Source organism: Desmodus rotundus, unplaced genomic scaffold, assembly GCF_022682495.2.
Source record: "Desmodus rotundus isolate HL8 unplaced genomic scaffold, HLdesRot8A.1 manual_scaffold_159, whole genome shotgun sequence".
In the NCBI taxonomy this organism is placed as follows: domain Eukaryota; kingdom Metazoa; phylum Chordata; class Mammalia; order Chiroptera; family Phyllostomidae; genus Desmodus; species Desmodus rotundus.
In genome coordinates, this window is record NW_026527213.1 from 101,486 (window position 1) to 119,065 (window position 17,580).

The 17,580-nt window shown below is 50.5% G+C and overlaps 1 protein-coding gene and 1 pseudogene across 1 annotated transcript in view; one reads left to right on the forward strand and one right to left on the reverse strand.

The window, feature by feature from the left end:
- Positions 1 to 475: 475 nt before the first annotated feature.
- The window catches only part of NOD1 (nucleotide binding oligomerization domain containing 1), a 37,214-nt gene continuing 20,109 nt past the window's right edge, over positions 476 to 17,580 (reverse strand). The window contains exons 6-13 of the mRNA XM_024563099.4: positions 15,423 to 15,506; positions 14,128 to 14,211; positions 12,993 to 13,076; positions 10,234 to 10,317; positions 9,273 to 9,356; positions 6,781 to 6,864; positions 3,013 to 3,096; positions 476 to 1,629 (exon numbers count right to left, since the gene is read on the reverse strand). Of these exons, the coding sequence (XP_024418867.2) occupies positions 1,557 to 1,629; positions 3,013 to 3,096; positions 6,781 to 6,864; positions 9,273 to 9,356; positions 10,234 to 10,317; positions 12,993 to 13,076; positions 14,128 to 14,211; positions 15,423 to 15,506 (661 nt within the window). The 3' untranslated portion in view covers positions 476 to 1,556. The remainder of the gene's footprint in view (positions 1,630 to 3,012; positions 3,097 to 6,780; positions 6,865 to 9,272; positions 9,357 to 10,233; positions 10,318 to 12,992; positions 13,077 to 14,127; positions 14,212 to 15,422; positions 15,507 to 17,580) is intronic.
- Positions 5,323 to 5,913, forward strand: LOC128780061 (ribosomal protein uL24-like pseudogene; annotated as a pseudogene).

Below are 17,580 nucleotides of genomic sequence, written 5' to 3' on the forward strand. Positions count from 1 at the left end.
TTCCACCACAAGCGGCGTGGGGCTCTTGCCATGGTGAGTGACTGGCCCACCTGGTTCCTCCACTCAGTAGAATAGCCAAGGAAGGTAGTGGACATGGAGCTGGGCCTGCCAGGACCTGTTGGGCACGGTGGGGAGCGCCGTGACATTTGGCCCAGGTTAGGGTAGCCCCAGCCACCCCTGCCTCCAGTCACTTCCTCTGAGAAGTGACCTGTTTGGATTTGATGGCCAGATGAAGAGTCCTCAGTTGCTTCCTTGGCTGATTTTTGGCCCCTTGGTAGGTAGAGAGGCCTATGAAGGAGCAAAATGATGAGGCCTTGGACCCTCTTTCACAGGCTGTCCCCACAGCATGTCACCCCAGGGCCTCACCCCAGGGCCCCACCCTGGCACTCTAAAGGGAGTTAGCATGGGGTCCGGGAAACAAAGCATGCTTACCAGATGCAGTTCCTTTTAAAAAACCCAGACCCAGGCAATTAGAAAGAGTGAGTGTGTTCACTGTTTTATTAACAAATGAATTGGTAAGAGAACAAGTTATCAGGTCCTGTCTCCACCCTGGCCCCCATCCAGGATCACCCCGTGCCCACCGTGGCGGTCGGTCTGATGCGCTCTGCCAGTCGGGTTCTCAGCAGCTCCCCGAGTCTTGGCTCCAGCCCAGTGGCCCTCCCAACTTCACAGGGCAGGAGGAGACTTCCTCAGAAGGGCAGGAGAGAGAGGCACTTCTGCGTGGGTGCCAGGACCACGAAGGTGCGCCACGCCTCCCTGCTTTTGGGGCAGGCAGTGCTTCTTCCCAGGCAGAGCGGCTTTGCCCCTAGTACAAGTCTCCTGGAGTGTCAGCTGAGCCAAGGGGAAGCCCCCGAGTGGAAACTCGGCATCACAGAGGCCTCATCCGTTCCCTTAGACCTGCTCCAGGGGTCTTTGTTGGCAGTGACACCCCAGGACTCAAACTAAAGCCTGGGACGAGTCCTTTCCTTGGCACCAACCACCTCCCCACCCTGCACACACCTCGGAATCTACAGCCCCATGAAGTGGGAATAATAGCAACACGTTGGGGAGGGACTGAGCAAGGAGAATACATCAGGCCAAACACTTCTCATTCGCTGAGCATCTTTCCTCCAAGAAACTCGCACCAACTTCTGCGCCAAGTCCTCGACTGTTGCATGACGACAGCGGTGGCCTGCTCACTGCTCCCCTGGTCCTCAGGGCAGGCGTTTGGATGAATTCCAAGTCTTATTCCTGTAGTTTCAGGTTAAAGTGATCGTGGATGTGCGTTCACATCTCTTTATAGCATGTTCACAGGAACCAAAATGTCTTACGAAGCCCACCCTTTCCCTGAAAAACCGTAACAGCAATAGGGGGAGTTTAGCGTCTGCCCCTCAGCGTCTGCAGGAGGATTGGCATCAGGAAGGCAGAGGCTCCCGGCCGGCGGTCCCAGCTCACCATCTCAGCAGAGCCCTTCCGAGACACAGAAGACCAGGTGACCAGTCCGTGACTGCCCAGCATAGTGGTGGCTGCTACAGCACCCACCAAGAGCCCAGCCCCACAGACAGGAAAGCATCCCCTCAGAAACAGACAAGCCGCTTCTCATCTTCAAAGCCTTTGGCCTCCTCGGGCTTTATCAAGTTTCCATTCAGGCTGTTGGAGAAAAGCAAAGAAAACAAGTAAAATGTCAGGGAGTGCTGGATACTCCATGTGTTCCTCACGACCGGTGCTTCACACCACCCTGAGGTTAAGGAACATGCTCTAGTTGCGTATTTCCTACTAACATTAATCCTTTTCTGCTCCCATCACTCTATGAACTAGGTCTCACTCAGGTCACCAATAGCTTCTAGGAACTTGAACTCAATGGCATTTTTCAGACCTTGTCCTTTTGGACCTTCACAGGCATTTGGATGTCCTGCTTTCTCTCTTCCTCCTCTTGGAAACACGACCTTCCCTTGACTTGACACTATGCCTTCTGGTTTTTCTTGTATATCTGGCCACTCCCTCCATGCGATCTCTAAATAACAGGTTTTCTCCCAGCTTGGGGTGAGGCCCTTTCCCCAGGGGTGGCCTCATCCGTATGTCAGTGACCCGCAGCCCAGACCTCTCCACTGTGGGGCCACTTCCCTCCTTGACATCTTCACTGGGGGGCTCCCAGCCACCTCAAAGTGGCCACCCCTCCACAGGGACCCCTAGCTCAGTGAATCACACTCTTCATCCAGTGGTGCAACTCAGGAAGCTGGGGTCAGCCTTGGCCCCTTCCTCCTCATCTTCAAGGTCTGTCACCCAGTTCTGTTTCATTCCCTGAACATCCCTAGAAGGCCTCCCTGGAACTCTCCGTATCTTCACCACCACGACCCTGGTCCAAGCACCCACGGTGTCTCCTCTGCCTCATCACTTCAAGGCCCTCCTGACTAGGCCCTTCACGTGCACTCTGGTCCCCCCAAAGCCATGTCCCTAGAAGAGCCAGAGTGCTCTTTTTACAGTGCAAATCCAACCACATCCTTCTTCGCCTCAAACCCAGCAGTGACTTTCCATGTCTTCCGCTGACCCCTCTTCCACACTGTCTGAGCCCCGGGCACATCCGCTGCTTGGCATTATGGTCCTTCCTTCCTCAGAACCTTCGTATATGCTATTCCCCCTCCATGGAACACTTTCCCTCCCGCCCGACTAAGTCTTAGTCATCTTCGGTGGCTTAGTTTAAATGCCACTTCCTTAAGGACCTCTTCCCTGAAACCTTGCCTGCATTAGGTTCCCTTCCCAGCATTCTCTTTGATAGCACTCATCTGTATTGTCATTAAAGAATTACTTGGATGACTTTTCTACCGCGTCACCTTCACTAGATAGTAGCTGTTACAATGGAGTGGTATGCATGCTAACAGTAGAATCAGCAGGAAATGAGATAGTGCAAGGGAAGGGATCACAGGTGTGAGGGTGGCTGGGGATGAATGGGAATCGCCCGCCACTGTACAGGGCATGCAGCCGAGGGCGCTGAGCACACACTCATTGTCATCGTTAGCAGGGGATACATCTTACCAAATCTCCATGATGCCGGTGTTATTTTGCAACGCGTCTGCAAGCTGGGCGAGCCCCTGGGCTGTGATCTGGTTCTGGATGAGCCTGAAAGGCGGACATATCTTTTGTATCAAACACACAGTACTGAACGGAATCTGCCCCCTTCATTAGGGGGTAACTGTAATGGGGTGGTGGGATAAGAGACAGAGAGGGTCGGGGGAGAACTGAGCCCACGCAACTTTTAACCTGGCTCAGGGTGTCTGGAGCCAATCCACCGAGTAAAGGTCAGCCTTTAAAATGTTTCACTTTTCCGCATCTTTTAGAGTGAGCAGGGTGTATCTGGGTGTTCACACGGACATAGTTTAGTGCGTGAACGTTGGTGTGTGCGTGCGCTTGATATTCTTGCGTGCAGAGGGGCCCGCTCGGAAACCTTTGCAGACCACACAAATTCTAAGAAACGCTTCAGGGAATGGGCTGCCCTGTCTCCTTCCAGGTGAGTAGTTTAGGAGCTACCAACTGGCCATTCTCATCTTTGGGGGAAACAAAGGCTTCTAAGATGGGACCGTGTCCTCCCCAACATCTGAGCGGCAAAGAGGAGCAACAATTCTGTTGCTGCTCATGGGCCCAGGGGGAAAGCAGTGACAATAGGGCCAATACAAGTAACCCCATCATGCTGGGTGGCAGCCATGCAAGTGGAACAAAGGTTTCCGAGATAGCTGGGCAGCCCTGGCCACCCCTGCAGTGCCCGCCCCCGGCTGCTATGCTGCCAGCCGTAGCCAGGAATTAACGCAGCACGAGGCCGTGATGGGTCTGCCCTTCATCATAGGCTCATTCCTCACTCCTGGCTATGACTGAACTTGACCCTTACAAGTCCTGGGCACTGAAGGACCCAAAAAGGCAGCCCTGCCAGGAAGATAAGGGCCCACACTGTCGACTGATACAATTATAGAAATTAAGGGTGAAGGGGCCAAGCCCTTAAGAGGAAGTGGTTAAAAGCTTCCCTCACACACAGACACACACACACAAAAAACATTCCCCACTTCTTAGCTACAGATCCTTGAAGAAATAAACAACAGCTACCTGTGCCTCCATTGCCCAATCTGTAAAAGGGGAATAAGTCTAAGAGAAGCTCCCGGCCCTGGGTGTGTGCAGTTTCGGTGGGAGGATGTGCATGAAGCATTTCTCACAACCTGCATAGTGCCCGGCGGAAGGGAGCTCTCGTCGCCATAATTTCCCCCACAACAGGACGACAGTGGCTGTGCTCCCAGTCACACCTCCCAAAGGCGGGGACCCGGGGCTCAGCGGCAGTGGTGCTGATCTTCTGGTAAGCAACTTGACATTTTTGCAAAAGGAGCAAAATAGAAACCTGGAAGTGGGCACAGAGTTCTGCTGTTTTCTAGCCACTTCCTTCATGGCTGCACTGCTGGCCTTGCCAGGGACAGGGTGAGGTACCTCTAGCCAAGACCTGGCGAGGCTGGGCAGGCAGAGAGCTGAACAGCCCGGCAGTGCTCAGGCGCATATGGCTGCTGTATAGGAACAAAGCCGCCGAGACTGACTTGCTCTCTAGTCCTGTTCCAGCTCTGATCTCCCTGGAGGGGTTGGCCTGGCACCCAGAAAGGGCATAAAAGAAAGTCTATAAGCCGGAAAAGAAACAATGAAACAAACAGAGGTAAAAGTAGCACAGTCTGGCTTTTTCTTCCCCTAGAAACTGATAGGGTGATCTAAAATTCACATGGAAATGCAAGGGACCCAGAAGAGCCACAACAATCTCGAGAATGAACAAAATCGGAAGACTCACACTTCTTGATTTCAAAACTACGACACAGTTACAATAATCAGGATAGGGTGTTGCTGGCTGGGGATAAACGTATTAATCAGTGGACTAGAATGGAAAGTCCAGAAATAAACCGATAAACCCATACATTGATGGTCAATTTATTTTTTGGCAAAAGGGCCAGGGCCATTCAAAAGGGGAAGGTGGTCTTTGCAACAAGTGGCGCTGCGACAACTGGCTATCCACGTGCGAAAGAAGGAAGCTGCACCCTCACCCTCACAACCTGCAGAGCAACGAACTCCACACGGATGAAAGAGCAAAACTAAAACACTTCAGGGAAAACTTCAGTGTAAGTCTTTGTGACCTTGGATTTGAGAAGTGATTTCTTAGTAGGACACCTAAACCACAGATGCCAAGGAAAAAACAGATAAATTGGACTTCATCAAAATTAAAAACTTCTGTACTTCAAAGGCCATTATCCAGAAAGTGAAAAACCAGAAGCAGCATGTGGGTCTCTCTTCACTTTTGCGGCCACTGCAGAAGAGCCAGCGGTCAAAATGAAGTTCAGTCCGTTTGTGACTTCTGACCGCAGCAGGAATTGTAAACGGTGCTGTGCCTTCTCCTTCCAAAGAGCTGAGACAGAAGTGCTGTGTGTGACCCGTGTCCGTCCGAAAGGACGATGAAGTCCAGGCTGTGCAAGGACGTTACAAAGGGCAGCGTGCTGGCAAAGCAGTCCAGGTTTTTAAGAAGAAACATGCCGTCTACACTGACCGAGTGCAGCGGGAGAGAGCTGGTGGTACTCCCCCTGCTCACATGGTGTTTGCCCCTGCGAGGTGGTTATCACCAGGCAAAAGCTGGGCAATGACCACAAAAAGACCCTTGAACGTAAAGCCAAATCTTGCCAAGAAGGAAAGATAAAGGGCAAATACAAGGAAGAAATATGTGAGCATATGCAGGAATAAAGTAACCTTATATACAACTTCTATTAATAAGTTTAAATGAAAAAAAAAAGAAAGTGAAAAACCCCATGGAGAGAAAATACTTGCAAATTGTATGTCTACCAAATGTCTGGTACCCAGAATATATAAAGAACTCTCCCAACTCTGCAATAAAAATGCAAATAACCCAATTTAAAAATGGGCAAAGGATGTGGAGACATTTCTCCAAAGAAGATACCCAAACACCCAACGCTGTTAGCCGTCAGGGAGCTGCAAGTCAAAACCACAGTGAGATCCTGCTTCACACCCTCCGGGACAGCACAATTCAAACTGATGGGCAATGACAAGGGATGGAGAGAATTTGGAGAAGTGGGAACCCTCGTACTTTACCGGTGGGAATGTCAAGTAGAGCAGTGCTTCAGGACACAGTTTGGCAATTCCTCAAAAGTTAACTGAGAGGGATCACATGACCCGGCAACTCTATTCCTAAGTACGCGTATACAAGGAAATGAAAACCTCTGTTCACACACAAGCATGTACACGAATGTTCACAGCAGCGTCGTCCATAAACAGCCCCAAAGTAGAAACCACGCAAATGTCCTCCAACGTGTGAATGGACACACGAGATGTGGACAACCCACACAGTGGAGTATCATCTGTCCACCAAAGGCAGTGAGGTATCATCGATACAAGTTATAATGGAGGTGAACCTTCAAAACGTATACTGATGACGGAGCACAGACACAAAAAGTCTCACATCGTTGGATTCCACGCCTGTGAAATGCCCACAATAGGCAAGTCCATAGACCCTGGAAGTACATTAGCGGGTGTCTGGGGCTGGGGGAGGAACAGGACAGGGAATGACTGTTTAACGCACACAGGTTTTGGGGGTCGGGGAGGTGTGTAGATAAGACTGTTCTAGAATTAGAGAGTAGTGATGGTTTGCACAATCTCGTGAATATACTAAAAACTATTGAACCGTGCACTTTAAAAGGGTGAATTGTGTGGCATATGCATCTTAACTCAATATTTTTTTAAAAGCAGCACAGACCGAGATTCTAAGGTTCTCTGAGTTACCATAAATGTTTCAGCGTCTGGTTGACTTTCAACATCTCTGCCAGGCTCTCGGCCACTTCATCGTCAAGTTCATTTTTGGTGAGCCTAGAAAGGAAAGAAAGTGTTACTCAGAGAGCCCTACCTGGCACACGTCTAAAATGAGTTCACAGGTGCAGGACCCCAGCCCAGGTGCCTCCCGCTACACAGCTCGCCAGTTGCTGAGAACCCAGCCAACCGCCAGGCTCCAAGCCCAGCCTCAGAGCCTCATGGATGAGCAGTGGTGGTTCACTTCTAGGGCAAATTCTATACCTAAACTCTTACGTCACAGGTGCCCACGCTCCCTCTCCATCCTTGCTGAGCCCTCAGGTCTTGGAGGGGACTGGTAACCCTGAAAATGAGAGGCCGATGCCTGCTTCTCAGGTGGCTGCCAGCCCCCTAGATCCCTCGAACGCCGTCGATAGTGGGTTACCCAAGTCAGCCGGATAAGACCTAGAAGAGCCTGCCGACGGCACTTGAACATGTGCCTAGCGCTCTGCTCTGAGACCAGTTGTGAAGGACCGCATGCCAGACACTGAAAGGTCAGGAAGTCTCCCAACTGTTCCTAAAACTGGGAGTGCTCTGGGTAAAGCACCCAGGGCTAGAAGCCCTGGATATAAATGGGATTGGACCCTGTTGTGCCAGCAGATGAAAGAATAAATCAAGAAGAAGGATGGGATAGAAACAACATTAAAATCATTCCTTGAAGGCCAATTTGGTAGTGTCTACCCAAATTTTAAACGTGTTACACTTGGGGCCAATTAGACTTCTAGAAATTGTAGCGTGCAAAGACGTGCACAAGGATCTCCACACGCAGTATTGATTGCAGTACTATCGGTCATAATGTAAATGTGAACAAATTTAAGTATCTATCAATAGAGGCAACTGGTAAAATAAATCGCGAATGTCCACTCCATGGAACGTTGCGCTGGCCTTGGAGAATGAGGTCGTGTAGGGATGGAGGCGGAGGGCACAGTGTTTAAGGAGCTCTGGAGCCAGACATGCCAGGTGTGTATCACCTACGAGCAAAGGCGACCTCGGGTGGGCGGCTTCCTTCGCTAGGCCTGAGTTTTCTCACTGGCGAATATGGACAGTGAGAGCGAGCTAACACACACATGCACAGGCTGAGAGTAGCGCCTGGTGTAGTCCGTACCCGGGAAGTGTTGGGTTTGGCATTACTATCCTTGTGAAATAGTGGTTCTCAATCTCCAGGGGACATTCGCCAATGTCTGGAGACATTTTTGATTGTCACAACTGGGGGGACTACTGGTCTGTAATGGGTAGAGGCCAGGGGTTCTGCTAAGCACCCCTCAAGCCACAGGACAGCCCCTCCCAACAAAGAATGTCAACTGATCAAAATGTCAACAGTGTTGAAATTGAGGAACCCTGACATAACGGGAGATGTAAAATATGGGTGATATATGGTTAAGATTTTTTTAAAGCCACTTGGGAAATGCTATTCTATTCCGTACGAAAGTGGAGATATATATGTATGTATTTGAATAGACATGCATTCAAATGCTGGGAAGGCTAGAACATGCGCTCGAAGACTAGAAGAAATGGTGTATTTGGAAACCACAAGGGAGGAGGTACTTTCACTTCCTACTTTTCAGACTTCAGTGTCTTACAATTTTTTTTTAAGCATGTTACTTTCCAAAATTTTTAACATATTTTTTGAAAGGAAAAGAGTGAAAACTGCACTTACTGGCCGGCAGGCCTAATACCAGCAGTCACCTCATGGTGCCGTTTTCATGAATTAACTTAGCCAATATCTCATGAGCCCTGAGCTTCGAGAGGCAGGCACATAGACACGTAGCAGAATTTCCTCACCCCTGAGCCATGTATGACACAGGCAAGTAAGTAACATACAAGTAAATAAATAAATAAATGAAATGAAATGAAATAATAATGACCAAAGGAAAAAGGAACAAAAAGAAAAGAACACTGTCAGAGGCAACATACACTAGTGCCCCTGGAGTGCAGAGAGGGTGTGAGACTGTGGGCATCCTGTGACAGGTGACAGGTGACAGGAGAGCTGGAGCACCAAGGCCAGACCCCGACGTGGCCATGTGAGGAAGGAGGAGGCTACAGGGGCAGGAAGACAGTTTAAGAGGAAGATGGAAGAGGATTTTGAGCCAAGTGCATGGCCGCTGGCCTCTGCGAGGCATAGCTAGGGGTTCTGAGGCTGCTCCTGACAGGTGCTGAGGCCAACCTTGCAGTTTTCCTGAGGCCCAGCTTGCCAAAGAAGGCTAAGGCCTCGAACTCATGCTCCTTAGCCCACTTCCCCTCCTGTGCCTGGCCGTGCTTCTGAGAATGGCTATTTTCTTCTCTAGCAGGAGATTATCAGCCTACCTTTGAAGAAAGGCCTAGAGCCTTTTCAATGGAGAGGCAGCTTTTTCAGTAAGATTCTTGGCTGTGTGCACAGTCTTTGGAATAAACCCCGAGACCCAACCTTTCAAAATGCCTCTGGTAATTACCAGAATATTCTCAGAGATGCATTCTGCTGCAGGGCCTGTGCCAGGCTCTTTCCTCCAACTGTAGAAATGCCGTTGAATGCCAGACTAGGATGGAAAACACGGGGATGGGTTATTATATTAGGCTTTGGCTATAGCAACCAAAACAGCCAAGAGGCTCCTGCTGGAGCTGCCCTGTCCAGAGGACCTGAGGCAGAAGTTCTCGGCCTCGCCTGCAGCTCCCAGGCTCTGTTGTTGCAGAGCACCTGCTCTGAGCGTGAGGTCAGAGGGGAACCGTTGGACATGGGTGGGACCTGGTCACGGAGCAGACTGGGGGCTGATGAGGCCTGGCCAGCTCTGCTTCAGGGGGCTGACGTTCTCAAGGTGCCCGTCTGTGAGAGCTGGGCAGGCTTCTGCTGTTCTCATCAGGAAGGAACTCCGCTGTTGCCCCACCATCTCAGGTTCTCTCTCAGTGTTGGGAAGGACATGAGCAACAGGGGACCCCAAGGCTCTGAGGTTTGGCCAGAGACCCGAAGGAAGGCCAGGAGGAGTGTGCCTGTGTATAGAGACAAAGGGCCCCCTCTGTCCCAGCACGGTCCTGAGGATGAGGAGGGGGCGGGAATCTGCCGTCCATGGTCCCTTTCAGTTTTATCTGGACTTTGGAATTCCCCCTCGCCCCCAAGGGCATGGGGGGATGGCTGAGGGGCCGGCCATGTCCTTGGTCTTCACTCGAGTGGTGTGTGTGCGGGTGTGTGTCTGTGTCAAATCCCTGAGCAGAGCACCCAGGAATGTGCTTTACTGTATGCCTGCTCTATGTCAACAAAGACATCTTAAAAAGAAAAAAATCACACACATATACCTCTCTCCCTAGGAAAGCCAAGCACCCTCTTCTCCCCCAACTCCCCTCACCCCCTGGCACACCAAGAGGCACACGGAGGGACCAGGCTGGCCCTGGAGACAGAGGGTGTCAGAAGGCAGCAGGTACCTCAGGTTGGTCAAGCTGGGGTGGTCCCTCAGAGCCTCCGCGAAGGCCTGTGCTCCTTCATCACCGATTTGATTGCCCCACATCCTGAGGGCAGAGGCAAGACGGAGAAGGTGAGTGATGCTACCCTGTATTTCCTGCTGGAGCCCACGGCTGGGCTGTACACTCCGCAGGCCTGCGTTTCTGCTCCACCCAGGGAGCTGTGGCCTGGGGACGAATTCCTACACCTGCCCCTTAGTGAGCTGCTCTGGGGATCTCAACTTCAGAGGGAAGTGTCAGGGGAAAGGGCAGTAGAAGCCTTGCGAACAGCAGCCCATCAGCGGGTTGCACAACTAGAGACCAGGTCTCACCCCTGAGCTTTCAGAGAGCTGTCAGTCAGAGAGCCTAAGCCCAAGGCTGTCCCAGAAGTGTCACCCGCAGAGTGTACAGCCTCCCAGCGCCCATTCGACTCTGTGCATGGGTCCAACATCGTTGTGAAGGCACAGCCAGTCTTCCGTGAGGCCAGGCCCGGGAAGCACGTTCAGAAGCCTTCACAGCAATGACCCTCTGATGTAAGAGGACATTACCACCCCGCGCCGTGTGGCTTGTTGTGGTGTGGGTGGGGAGCCGCAGTGACAGAGCTGTGCTCTCTCCCCCAGAGCGGGTCACCGGAGAGAACCTGGCTAAGGCAAGGGTCTGCCTGAACAGGGTCTGCGAGGTCAGAGGCTGGGCTTCCGAGCAGGACCTCACGTCCTGCCTCTGACCTACTACTTGCACATGCTTGGGAGACTTACGTCATTTCTTAGGTCTTAATCCCCTCGTCTGTAAAAGGGAGATAATAAGAGCATTTCCTCGGAGAGTGGTTGTGGGGTTGAGCTGATACCTGCAAAGCACTCAGAACAGCCTCTGGCCTGTCACAAGGGTCAGTTATTCCCAACAGGCTGAGGGGCACAGTCTGCGTAAAGCAGAGCAGGTCTGCCTGCCTGGCCCCCCCCATAGCAGACCCACTGCTGCCGCAGCGCAGCGCGCCCCTGCAGCAAGGTGCCTGCTCCTCCCTCCCCAGATGGCTGGCTAAAATCCCAGGCTAAGAGTTTCCAGTGTTCTGCTTAAAAAGTGTGTGTGCTATCCAATGCAATGGAATCACATCTTTAATTAAGTGAAGATGGTAGCATAAAATTCTGTAAATATATTTTTTCTAAATACAGAAAAAAATGACCTATATTTTCAAAAATAGTATAGAGTGCCCTGACTGGTGTGGCTCAGTGGGTGGGATGTCTTCCTGCAAAGCAACAAAGTGAGAGGTCACCAGTTCGATTCCCAGTCAGGGCACATGCCTGGGCTGCAAGCCAGGACCCCTACTGGGGGCGTGTGAGAGGCATGTGATCGATGTTTCCCGCCCTTTTTCCCTCCCTTCTCTTATCTCTAAAAATAAATAAATAAAATCTTTAAAATATGGTATAGAGAGAGCAAGAATGCTTAACTGACCTCAAATGTTTGTCATAACTATTTCTGAGAAACTGATTTTTATTATACTTTTCATACTTTCCATTGTTTATAAATAAGATTATCTGTATTTCTTTTATAATCAAACAAAACACTATGACAATATAAAAGGCTTTTAAAAGCCTCCAAATCAAAACCACAGTGAGAGACCATCTCACATTCATTAGGATGATTGCTATTCAAAAATAAAAACAGAAAATACAAGTGTTGGCGAGGATGAGGAGAAATTGGAACTCTTTTGCACTGTTGGTGGGCATGTGAAATGATGCAGCCACTGCAGAAAACAATACAGTGTTTTGTCAAAAAAAAAAATTAAAAATAGAATTAGCATCTGATCCAGCAATTCCACTTCTGGGTATAGAGCCAGAAGAATGAAAAACAAAACAAAACAAACAAAAAGAATTGAAAGCAGAGTCTCCAAGAGATATGTGCATACCACATTCATAGTGGCCCTGCTCACAACAGCTGGAATGGACCCAAGTGTCCGTCAACAGATGGGCAGGTAAACAAAATGTGCTCTACACCGGCAGTGGACCATTACTCAGCCCTAGAAAGGAAGGACATTGCCACACATGCTATAACATGGATGAATCTTGAGGACCTCATGCTAAGTGAAATCAGCCAGTCTCAAAAAGACAAATCCTCTATGACTCCACTTATCTGAGGGACCAACAGGAGTCAAATAAACGGGGACAGAAAGGAGAATGGTGCTTGCCAGGGGCTGGGGGAGGGGAGGCGGAAAGTTACTCTTCAATGGGTATAGAGTTTCTCATTTTCAAGATGAAGAGAGCTCTGCGATGGATCGCCGTGACGGTTCCTATATCCTACATTCCTACAACCACAGGAATGTACTCAATGTCCCTGAACCGTACGCGTATGAACGATTAAGATGGTAACTTCTGTGCTGCGTGTATTAAACTACAACAGAAAAATTAAACTAAAAAAACCCTCCAAGGCATATACACTATTCTTAAAGTGAAGAACATCTGTCTGTTGAAACTCACCACTCAGGGTGAGAAGAGCTCCCTCCGTTTGCTGGGGGTGATAATGCTGATTGTTGCATGAATCAAACAAAAGTCCACGCAGTGAACGTTGCCGTCCACCTGGGGGCCTCCCCACAGCGTTTCCCGTGCAGAGACCACTGGGGCCTCTGTGAGGAAAGCTCTCTGTGTCTCTCCCAGTGGGTCCGTTGGTGTATTTATGTACAAGAAGCCCAGCAGGCGCTCACAGACACAGAACAAGTGGGGTTCTGCACGCACACGGCATTTGTCTCTACTCACCCAACTTCAAAGATTGACTTGCTGTGCTTCACAGCCTGGGCGAGACACTTTCCTCCCGCGCTCGTTATTTTGTTTTTCCCCAGTCTGCAGAGAGAGTTGTGCCCATGTCAGCCTCTGGCTGTGAGGGGACTCAGCCACCCTCAAACCCAGCACAGGGCCCCTCTGGTGCCTCTTGGGAGGTGTGGCCTTTCTCCTGGGACCCACAGCAGTGGTGCTCTGCGCTCCCCCTCAGGGAAGGACCCGAGGCCTGGAGGACAGCCAGTCGGGACCCCACTCTGGGTGATGTGCAGAAACTCAGCAACCCGAGCTTTCCCAGGGGTTCTTTTAATGACCTCTGGAGCATCACTCATTCCCATCAGCAGACCGGGGAGGTTCAGCTTTGCTGCAGATGGCCAAGGTGTGTGTTCCCACCCGCTCATGTAAGCACCCAACGAATGGCTCCTTCAAGCCTGGTGCTCTGTCACCCTTTCTAAGGTAAGCTCTTCCTGCAACTAGATGGGTGCTATGGTCTGAATGTTTGTGTCCTCCCCAACATCCACATTCCAAAACCCTTACCCCCAGGGTGATGGATTTGGAGGCGGGGCCTTGGGGAGGTGACCAGGTCATGAGGGCGGGGCCCTCAGGTATGCAGTTAGCAGCTTATAAAAAGGCCCTGGGGAGCTCCCTGTCCCCTTTCCACCAGGTGAGGACACGGCAAGGCCCCTCATCAGACACCTAATCTGCCAACGCTTTGATCTTGGATTCCCCAGCCTCCAGAACCAAAAGAAATACATTTTTGGTGTTTCTGAGCCACCTAGCTTGTGGTATCTTATTATAGAAGCCTGAAGGGACTAAGACAAGGGGGAATTTCCTTGGGGGAAAAAAGACCTCCAAAAGGGTGGTAGCTGCAGCCTTCCCCCCTCCCCCCAGTGGTAAGTGGTCCCTCCCAAATTGAGCCCCACCCACAGGTCATAGATCCAGCAGGTGGCCAGCTCACCTTCACACACAGGTCTCCTAATTTCACCAATAAGGCCCCTGGGCATGCCGCAGAAGGCTTTAGGTGAGAGCTCTTCATGGTGACACTTCTTCTTTGTGTGAATAAAGAAGGGTGACCAAGAGATGTTGCTAACGAGCCCGCCACGCCCGCCCCACTTACTTCAGGTGTGTGAGGCCTTTGCACTCGTCCAGGATTCTGGCGATGTATCTGGCTCCCACGTCCGTGATCTGGTTGTTGTACAAGCTTCGAGAGAAAGCACAGTTGTAACACTTGATGACTCCCGATGTCGTCTTAATGACCCCATTTAAAAAAAAATCTGAGTATGTGCTTCTGATTTCCAAAGTCTGGGTTGAAAGAAGAAAGAAAGGGCACACAGAGACCAGAGTTTGGGGCCCTGGGGTCTCACAGGCTGAGTTCAAAGCCGCTCTGCCACCTTCCAGCTTTGTGACCTGGGGCAAGTTACTGAACGTCTCTGTGCCTCCATTTCTCCATCTGTAATACTGGGGTAGGAGCGATAGTGCCCTGACGGGGTTGTCATGAGGATCACGTGACATCATTCCAAGCCCCCGCATGTAAGCACCCAACGAATGGCAGGCGATGGGCATTTTTAGATTAAGATACCAGCCAGCATCTCGGTGGCAGAAAGCTTCTGAGTACTGGGACCTCTTCAGTGTCGACCTCGTAGTCATTTTACCACTTGATGCCAATTCAACAACTTGCACACAGAAGGTGAATGTGGGACTAGACAAGACCCCAGGGTTCCACACTCACACAGAACTCCTGAGCTGAAGGGCAGCCTGGCACCCTGTCCTCACTCCTCAGCTCAGGGAACTGAGGCCCAGGATGCTGGCCGATGGGCTCCCACTTACGGAGTCAACAGTGGCGTGGGGCTGGCTATCCCAAACTCCCAAATCCCAGGCTATCAAAACCCAAAGTTTTTCATAAGTACTGTGGCAGCTGATATGGAGCTATCTGTGGTCTTCATCCCAACTGGCTTGACTATTCATACACTGTGCTGTGGAAATATTAAAGTATTTAAAACAGAGTATTGCCCCAGGCCCCACTGGTCAAGCCCCAAGGGTTCTGCCGAGGGATCATGGATCCGTCTCGGTGAAGCCTAATACCTAAACATTTTTCTAATGTTTATAAAACATATACCAAGATAGCCTCTCATCGAACCCCCCAGCCGCCACTCATAAAGTCACTCGTTTATATTATTAGGATCCCAATCACACAAGAGAGGAGGTGGAGGCCCGGCATGATTTCCTGACTTGCTCAAAGCATGGGCTGCTGGCTGGACTGGAAGCAGCGCCCGGGACTCCTGGCTCCCAGTCCAGTGTACTTCCTGACGCCCTTGGCCATCAGTCCCAGCCATCTACTCACATGAATGGCAGTTTCCTGCTGGTCTGTGTTATTACTACGTAGCTGGTCCGGTGTTCCTGAGAAATACTTACCCTAAAAACGTCAGAATTTTGTACTTGGTCAGCTCTTCATACAGCACCTTGACCCCAGTGTCTGTGATCTGGTTTACGCTGAGTCTGCAACAAAACAGCAGAGGAAGTTACACAGGACGGCAGCTGCTCACTGAGAGGACCCACGAGGTCCCATTATTTCCACGAGGACCCATTCATTCCACGAGGACCCAGAAGCCTGTGTAGGTTCTGGGCTTTTCCGGCGATCAATGCCACCTGAGGTAATGGCCGCAGCAGCCAGCCAGACAGCCCCGAACATAGAGCCGAGTCAGCGTGGGGCCGACACACCCGCCCAGAACCAGCCAGGTGGCCTGCAGCACAGCCCTGACCCCGCACAAGGACTGTGGGGGCACGTGGGGGACACGTGAGGGCGGCCTGCACGTGTGGGCCTCCACACCGCTCTGCTCCTTTGTGTAAAGAAGCCAATTTGTAAACAAGTGGGTGTTTACAAATGGGTGTGACTGCTCCAGTGAAACTTCCTCTACAAACACAAGCCACAGGCCAGATTGCATGCACAGCTTGACCTTTTTACTACGTAAAAGGCTGAACAGGTAAAAGCTTGATTTTTAGACCTCATCCAAATGATAGGGTCAGACACTCTGGGCCCTGCCCCCAATGGTCCCCACCTTAGCACTGGGCACAGTGTGTATGCACAAGATATTGCTACCCCAACATGACAGAAGCTGCTGGTCACTCCCAATATCTATGCTTTCTTAGAAGCAGAGTCCCCCATTTTTTTATCTAGGCATATGTGATCAAGTTCTGCCCAATGAAATTTAAGCAGAAGAATCATTAGCAATAACTGAGAAGTCTTCTTAAAACCATGGGATGTGTCCTTCTTTGCCCTTCCTTCTTCCAGTTGGCCAGAATGGTGATTGAACGGCTGGAGCTTGAGCAGCCATCTTGGGCCAAGAGGTGGAAGTCAGGAAGTGAGGGTGGCAGGATCGCAAGGCAGAAGAGAGCCTGGGCTCCCGAGGGTCACGGAAGCACATGCAGCCCAGGACTGCCCTCCTCTAGACTTTTGCCTGAGAAACAAGGAAGCTTGTACATTATCTAAACCACCGATACTTTGAGTTTTCTCTCTCAGCTGAAACTAATCCTAACGGATACCTACACAGAGCTCAAAATGTTTCCTTGGGGTAGCCCATTCCCTCTTGCTTTCCCCTGTATGGAGAAAAACTGAGGACAGTTGCCTGGGGCAGAACCACCACACTGGTGTGGAGATTCCCTGAGATGAGCACAGGGAGGCACTGAGTCTCAGGCTGCCTGAGGCTGTGCGCGGAGATGCTGGCTGCACAGAGAAAAGACTCCAGGCCTCTCTCAATTCCTGGGCCGGGGCAGCCTTGGGCTCCCTATATTCCACTGTCCCCACACAATTTACACTCTGACATCGATGTAACAGTTACCCAAAAATGATTCCAAATCCCCTCTGCTCCCTAGAAATGCATGAGCCAACTAATGGAGAACTCAACCCTGTGGAGAGATTTACAGGTGTATATAGGCAATGCTACTAGAAGAAAGCAGGCTGGCCTCCCTTTTCTCTACAGCAACCAACAGGAGACTAATCAAGAGGCAGCATTTTTCACGGAGATCCCTGGCAGCTCCCGGATGCTGCTGTAGATCACAGGAAGCCAACTTGCCCGGAGCCTGCTTTTCCTGCAGCCAGGGGTGGGCTCTGAGCCTCGCATACATCCTGAAAGGTAGGTTCTTTTTGACTCTGGCTCCACCGTGGCCCAGCTGGGTGACCTTGAGCAATGTATCGACTTCTCTCTTCCTCTGTTTCCTCATTTGCCCAAATAAAGACAGTAACAGTATCTACCTTACAGAATTTTTAAAAATTAAATGTATTTATTTTGTTAATTTTTAACTTTTATTGAGTTTTGGGGGGGGGTGTTAAGAGGATTAAATCAGATAGTGTTTGGAACGACCTCACCCTTTCTCGGGAAGTGCTGATGGTCACTGCTGTTGACCCCTGGACAACACGGCTTTGAGCTGTGCAGGCCACTGATCTGTGGATGTTTTCAATAAATATATTGAAAACTTTTTTGGAGATTTGCAAACATTTGAAACAACAGACAAACCGTATAGCCTAAAAACATTGAAAAAATTAACAGAAAGTCAGCTATCATGAACGCATAAA